General features: G+C 57.4%; 1 protein-coding gene across 1 annotated transcript; it reads left to right on the forward strand.

The window, feature by feature from the left end:
- The first annotated feature begins 1,074 nt into the window (after positions 1–1,074).
- POLE4 (DNA polymerase epsilon 4, accessory subunit) lies at positions 1,075–7,644 on the forward strand. Its single transcript, XM_061563899.1, has 3 exons — positions 1,075–1,378; positions 1,889–1,973; positions 7,396–7,644. Exons 1-3 carry the CDS (start codon positions 1,226–1,228, stop codon positions 7,518–7,520), a joined length of 363 nt encoding a protein of 120 aa, XP_061419883.1. The 5' UTR covers positions 1,075–1,225; the 3' UTR covers positions 7,521–7,644.
- Positions 7,645–7,853: the final 209 nt, after the last annotated feature.

Raw genomic sequence — 7,853 nt, forward strand, 5'->3', positions numbered from 1 at the left:
CATGTATTCATGAGCATTTTTTATTGAAATAGAACAATCAAACATAGAACGATTGCTAAGTTAAATAAAGAAAGTTATAATAAAAAGAAATAAAACAATTCCGATAAGAAAGTAATAGGACTTTTTAAATCGCAAAAAATCGCAGCCTTTGCAATTTACCAATCGCATTGTTTCAAATTGCGATTTCGATTTAAAATCGATTAATCGTTCAGCCCGACTCTGCAAGGGCCGTCCATAAATGACGTCACGCACCTAGGGGGGGGGGGGTCAGACATTTGTGACGATGTGTGACGAGGGGGGGGGGTGAGAAATGTGACGTCACATCAAAATGCGCAACTTTAAATAAATATAGAATTCTTATAACAACACTAATTGTTATAACAACACTCCTACAACATCAGAGTGCAGCGCCACATTAAACACACACCACAATAACAATAGTTTAAAGCGATTTGAAGCATGTTTTATTTTCAGAATGGAAATGTGTTTTTTTTTGGGGGGGGGGGGGCAGAGCTTTGGACGTCATATTTGAGGGGGGGGGGTCTGACTTTTTGTGACGCCATGTGACGAGGGGGGGGGGGTCAAAAATCGTTCAAAATCGCGTGACGTCATTTATGGACGGCCCCACAGTACCAGCTCAGCACTTGCAGACACAACGAACGCTCCCCGCACGTGACCACGTGCACGCTTTCCCGCGCTTTTTCGACTTTCGCGCGTTTTTTTCATGTCGCGCGCGCTCCGGCCAATCACGACAGGCCGCGCTCATGCGTGATAGAAAATACAATCGCGCTGCCGAGACCTTCGCGTTCTCTACGAGACCCCCGCGCAGCGTTCACTTTGCATTGCATAGCACGGATAAGCAGGCTGGAGCACACCACGTGCTGGCGCGGAGCCAATCGTGTGGCGGGATCGGAAAGGGGGGGGGCGCGCGAGGGTAAACGTCAACGACTCTCGATTCCGATTCCCGCGTATCGATTGCCAGACTTAATTTTCGTTCGGTGATCGATTCTTTGACACAAACCATTTGGGCCGATTATTGTCTCCCTTCCCCGCCACCGTTCTTCTCGACGCGTCGAGATAATCGATACGGTTTGCCACGGATTCCAATGCGCTCGCTGGCTAAACCAAAAGTCTAAATTTGGGCTTCTAATTCTGGAATCGATTCGCGTGTTGGTGGTGTCGTGTGCGAGTCGAGGAATCGGTTTGGCCACCACCACCACAGACCATGGCGGAGGCGGCGGTAGTTGTTGTTGTGGGCGAGGAGGAGAGGCCCAGGCTGAGTCGTCTCCCGCTCAGCCGCGTCAAGAGCATCATGAAGGCAGACCCCGACGTGGCGCTCGCAGCCCATGAGGCGGTCTTCCTCATCGCCAAGGCCACGGTGTGTGTGTTGTTGTGGTGATGTGTGTGTTGTTGTTTTGGTGTGTTGTTGTGGTGGGGTGTTGTGGTGGTGGTGTGTTGTTGTGGTGGTGTGTTGTGGTGGTGGTGTGTTGTTGTGGTGGTGGTGTGTTGTTGTGGTGTGTTGTGGTGGTGGTGTGTTGTTGTGGTGGTGGTGTGTTGTTGTGGTGGTGGTGGTGTGTTGTTGTGGTGTGTTGTGGAGGTGGTGGTGTGTTGTTGTGGTGGTGTGTTGTTGTTGTGGTGGTGTGTTGTTGTGGTGGTGTGTTGTTGTTATGGTGGTGTGTTGTTGTGGTGGTGGTGTGTTGTTGTGGTGGTGGTGTGTTGTGTAAACTTCGCCACTGGGGGAGACAAAGGCGGTCGGGCGTGGTTGCTGGCCACCCACCCCCTCGTGTGCCGTGCCGGCCTTAATAGGTGCTACTCGCTAACAGCACTTGCCCCTACAGTCTGTTCAGGCTACACGGGGGACCTTTGTCTTTGTGTGCGCGCGTGGCAGGAGTTGTTCATCGAGGCCATAGCCAAGGACGCCTACGGATTTGCGCTGCAGGGAAAGCGGAAAACCCTGCAGAGGAAGGACCTGGGTGAGGCCACTCACCTCACTCACCAGCTCACCTCACCCACCAGCTCACCTCACTCACCAGCTCACCTCACCCACCAGCTCACCTCACTCACCAGCTCACCTCACCCACCAGCTCACCTCACTCACCAGCTCACCTCACTCACCAGCTCACCTCACTCACCAGCTCACCTCACTCACCAGCTCACCTCACTCACCAGCTCACCCACCAGCTCACCTCACTCACCAGCTCACCTCACTCACCAGCTCACCTCACTCACCAGCTCACCTCACCCACCAGCTCACCTCACCCACCAGCTCACCTCACCCACCAGCTCACCTCACTCACCAGCTCACCTCACCCACCAGCTCACCTCACTCACCAGCTCACCTCACCCACCAGCTCACCTCACTCACCAGCTCACCTCACCCACCAGCTCACCTCACCCACCAGCTCACCTCACTCACCAGCTCACCTCACTCACCAGCTCATCTCACTCCCAGCTCACCTCACTCACCAGCTCACCTCACCCACCAGCTCACCTCACTCACCAGCTCACCTCAATCACCAGCTCACGTCACCACCAGCTCACCTCACTCACCAGCTCACCTCACTCAACAGCTCACCTCACCACCAGCTCACCTCACCCACCAGCTCACCTCACTCACCAGCTCACCTCACTCACCAGCTCACCTCACCACCAGCTCAACCTCACCCACAGCTACCTCACTCACCAGCTCACCTCACTCACCAGCTCACCTCACTCACCAGCTCACCTCACCCACCAGCTCACCTCACTCACCGAGCTCACCTCACTCACCAGTCACTCACTCACCAGCTCACTCACCCACCAGCTCACCTCACTCACCAGCTCACCTCACTCACCAGCTCACCTCACTCACCAGCTCACCTCACCCACCAGCTCACCTCACCCACCAGCTCACCTCACCCACCAGCTCACCTCACCCACCAGCTCACCTCACTCACCAGCTCACCTCACTCACCAGCTCACCTCACCCACCAGCTCACCTCACTCACCAGCTCACCTCACTCACCAGCTCACCCACCAGCTCACCTCACTCACTAGCTCACCTCACTCACCAGCTCACCTCACTCACCAGCTCACCTCACCCACCAGCTCACCTCACCCCCAGCTCACCTCACTCACCAGCTCACCTCACTCACCAGCTCACCTCACCCACCAGCTCACCTCACCCACCAGCTCACCTCACCCACCAGCTCACCTCACTCACCAGCTCACCTCACCCACCAGCTCACCTCACCCACCAGCTCACCTCACCCCCAGCTCACCTCACACACCAGCTCACCTCACTCACCAGCTCATCTCACTCACCAGCTCACCTCACTCACCAGCTCACCTCACCCACCAGCTCACCTCACTCACCAGCTCACCTCACTCACCAGCTCACCTCACTCACCAGCTCACCTCACTCACCAGCTCACCCACCAGCTCACCTCACTCACCAGCTCACCTCACTCACCAGCTCACCTCACTCACCAGCTCACCTCACTCACCAGCTCACCTCACACCCACCAGCTCACCTCACCCACCAGCTCACCTCACCCACCAGCTCACCTCACCCACCAGCTCACCTCACTCACCAGCTCACCTCACTCACCAGCTCACCTCACCACCAGCTCACCTCACCCACCAGCTCACCTCACTCACCAGCTCACCTCACTCACCAGCTCACCTCACTCACCAGCTCACCTCACTCACCAGCTCACCTCACTCACCAGCTCACCTCACTCACCAGCTCACCTCACTCACCAGCTCACCTCACTCACCAGCTCACCTCACCCACCAGCTCACCTCACCCACCAGCTCACCTCACTCACCAGCTCACCTCACAACAGCTCAACAGCTCACCTCACTCACCAGCTCACCTCACTCACCAGCTCACCTCACTCACCAGCTCACCTCACCCACCAGCTCACCTCACTCACCAGCTCACCTCACTCACCAGCTCACCTCACTCACCAGCTCACCTCACCCACCAGCTCACCTCACACACCAGCTCACCTCACCCACCAGCTCACCTCACTCACCAGCTCACCTCACTCACCAGCTCACCTCACCCACCAGCTCACCTCACCCACCAGCTCACCTCACTCACCAGCTCACCTCACTCACCAGCTCACCTCACTCACCAGCTCACCTCACCCACCAGCTCACCTCACTCACCAGCTCACCTCACTCACCAGCTCACCTCACTCACCAGCTCACCTCACCCACCAGCTCACCTCACCCACCAGCTCACCTCACTCACCAGCTCACCTCACTCACCAGCTCACCTCACTCACCAGCTCACCTCACCACCAGCTCACCTCACCCACCAGCTCACCTACCACCAGCTCACCTCACTCACCAGCTCACCTCACCCACCAGCTCACCTCACCCACCAGCTCACCTCACTCACCAGCTCACCTCACTCACCAGCTCACCTCACCCACCAGCTCACCTCACTCACCAGCTCACCTCACTCACCAGCTCACCTCACTCACCAGCTCACCTCACTCACCAGCTCACCTCACTCACCAGCTCACCTCACCCACCAGCTCACCTCACCCACCAGCTCACCTCACTCACCAGCTCACCTCACCCACCAGCTCACCTCACTCACCAGCTCACCTCACCCACCAGCTCACCTCACTCACCAGCTCACCTCACTCACCAGCTCACCTTACCCACCAGCTCACCTCACTCACCAGCTCACCTCACTCACCAGCTCACCTCACCCACCAGCTCACCTCACTCACCAGCTCACCTCACTCACCAGCTCACCTCACTCACCAGCTCACCTCACCCACCAGCTCACCTCACTCACCAGCTCGCCTCACTCACCAGCTCACCTCACCCACCAGCTCACCTCACTCACCAGCTCACCTCACTCACCAGCTCACCTCACTCACCAGCTCACCTCACTCACCAGCTCACCTCACCCACCAGCTCACGTCACTCACCAGCTCGCCTCACTCAACAGCTCGCCTCACTCACCAGCTCACCTCACTCACCAGCTCACCTCACTCACCAGCTCACCTCGCTCACCAGCTCACCTCACCCACCAGCTCACCTCACTCACCAGCTCACCTCACTCACCAGCTCACCTCACTCACCAGCTCACCTCACCCACCAGCTCACCTCACCGACCAGCTCACCTCACTCACCAGCTCACCTCACCAAATTAATAAAACTGACAATTCCACCCCCTTCCCATAGAACCGTCGCTTCTTGTTAAATTCCCCGGAAGCCACGTGGCATTCTGGGGTGGGGGGGTGGGCGTGATGTCACGCGGCATTGGTCGCAGAACACGAACTCACCACCTCGCTCACGTTAGCCGGCTCGCTCGCCTCGCCATCCGCACCAGCACCAGCGTACACAACCCTCACCAAGCACAGAAACTCGCCCTCATCACCTCGGCTTACTTTGCCCAGACAACCCCGGAACTAACCTCACCCATGCCTTACCAGCTCATCCACCCGCCGATTAAAATCTCCCTCGCCCAGCGCGCCTCACCCATATGGCCAGATATCAGTTGCCGCCTCACCAGCCTCACCTGACCCTCACCCAACTCACTCGCTCACCTCACAACCCCGATCATCGCTCGCCCCACTCAAACCTCGCCGGCGAGCATCCTGCGTCACGCCGCCACGCTCACCTCAACTCACCTTCGTATTTTGTTTGCGAATGGAAATACATTACCTGGAAAAAAATCTCCCTCGCGACGAGGGATTGGTCACCCGTGTGGCCATCGATGACACCGTAAATCCCCCCCCCCCACCCGAAAATTACCGGCCCCCCCACTGCCCTCATCCCCCCCCCAACTCCCAGAGAAAGGGTCAGCCGAGGTGATACACAAACCCGCACGCTCCGGGGGTTGTTGATGGATCCGGCGTCGCCCGGCTCTGCGCGCCCGGCCCATTGTCTCTCCCCTCCGCGTGGACGCGATGTGCCGCCAGGCCAAGCACCACCGCCGCCAACCTCCCTCGTGCCGGGTGGAGCGGTGGCGCAGCGGTCGGCGCGACGTCGCCACGCGGACGCTGTGTGCCGTCAGGCCGGTCTCTCGGTGGTGGTGATGTTAACTACCTCGCCTGGTGTGCAGGAGGCCATGGGTTCGATGCCAGACCCTGACGCCTGTTTGGGGTTTGCATGTTCTGTCCGTAGTCACGTGGATTTTTCTCCAAGTCCTCCAGTTTTTCCCTCCACATTTAGAAACATGCGTTAAAGAGTATTTGGCTGCTATAAATGTCATTTGTGGCCAGGTTGCTTCTGAAAAAGAGCTCTATAGCTCAGTGGGACTTACCTGGCGAAGTGTTTTTGTTTTACCTTACTACCCCGTCACCTCTCTTACGCTGGGTGGAGAGAAGTCCAGGGAACTCGAGCCAGATGCCTCGCGGTCAAAAGGGACAATGACGGCCGACGGTTGAGACTAATAATGGAGCGGCAGCCAAGGAACGGCACCCGTCCGTGAGGAGGGGGAACCACCGCGGGAGGAGATGGAGCGAGGTGCCGGGTCGATCGTTGGATCGTAGGATCGTGACAGGTGGCGATGGCTTGGAGAGTAAACTAAACTGTAGAAGTGTTTTTTTTTGTAGCTCTTTTTGTCGAAGTGACCTGGCTATCACAAATGATAGCTCATGTGGAAATTTATAGCGGCCAAATATTAAGCTCGTGTTGATTCTAAATGTTGAGGGAAAAACCGGCGGACCCGGAGGAAAATCAATGCAGCCACGGGGAGACACGAGACGCAAACTCCAAATGTACAGCAGGCGGGGATCGAACCCACGACCTCCTGCATACCAGACAAGGGATTTAACATCTCACCACCGCCTTCATCTAGCAGTGGATTGATTATGGCTGATGATGATGATGATGGCCGCTGAGAATACGCGTGCGCACGTTTTACGAGCGTGAGTGCGGCGAGGTTGTGTTTGCGCCAGAGGTCGCAAACGGGTTTTGATTCCTTACCCGTACCCGGCCGCACCAGGGTCACAAACAGGTACCCATACCCGGCCGTACCCTTACCCTACCCGTACCCGGCCGGGTACGGGTAGGGTACGGGTATTGCCGGGTAGGGTACGGGTATCGGATACCTAATTGCGACCTCTGGGATGAAGCCATGTTGTAGGCGCGGGTGGGTTGATTCTAGGAACTTGAATTGTGAGAAGAGACAAGTCGTTGGGAAATGAGTGACAGTTACTCACCAGTGACTCACGGTCTTCCCGTACCCGGCCGCACCAGGGTCGCAAGCGGGTACCCGTACCCGGCCGGGTACGGGTAGCCGGGTATCGGGTAGGGTACGGGTATCGGGTACCCGGTTGCGACCTCTGGTTTGCGCCCCGACTGCTCTCACCCCCTCCTCCTCCTCCTCCTTGTCTCCCTTTTTTTGTGTTGCCGCTGCCCTCGACGTCGTTCCTGCTGCAGACAACGCGGTGGATGCAGTGGACGAGTTTGCGTTTCTAGAAGGTGAACAACGACCTCCTTTGCCGCGTCTCTCGCCACAGCTCGGGCAAAACACGCACGCACAAAGACAAAGATCTCCCGTGTAGTCTTAATAGACTGTTGGAGCAAGTGCTGTTAGCGAGCGGCACCTATGAAGGCCGGCACGGCACACGAGGGGGGTGGGTGGCCAACACCACGCCTGGCCGCCTTTGTCTCACTAGTGGTGATGTTTACACACCGCACCAGGTATTCATTTGAGGCTCCACACACAGCTCCACGTCTCGCCCAAGATTGTTACTTAGCACCGACAACCACAGGAGATCAGGAGATGGGTCACTGCTTGCATTAGGGGTTACGGGGGTGGCAGGTGTGTGTGGGGGGGGTACTGCGTCTTGCCAGGGCCCCTCTCCCGCGAGTGATGACCGTCACGCGCACCCCGT

The sequence above is a fragment of the Lethenteron reissneri genome, chromosome 4, assembly GCF_015708825.2.
Source record: "Lethenteron reissneri isolate LAM-NWPU_2019-01 chromosome 4, ASM1570882v1, whole genome shotgun sequence".
NCBI lineage: Eukaryota > Metazoa > Chordata > Hyperoartia > Petromyzontiformes > Petromyzontidae > Lethenteron > Lethenteron reissneri.

Coding starts and splice junctions, on each gene's coding strand:
- POLE4 (XM_061563899.1), top strand. CDS start 1,226: ATGGCGGAGGCGGCGGTAGTTGTTGTTGTGGGCGAGGAGGAGAGGCCC. Junction 1,379..1,888: donor TCCTCATCGCCAAGGCCACG/GTGTGTGTGTTG, acceptor CGCGCGTGGCAG/GAGTTGTTCATCGAGGCCAT. Junction 1,974..7,395: donor CCTGCAGAGGAAGGACCTGG/GTGAGGCCACTC, acceptor TTCCTGCTGCAG/ACAACGCGGTGGATGCAGTG.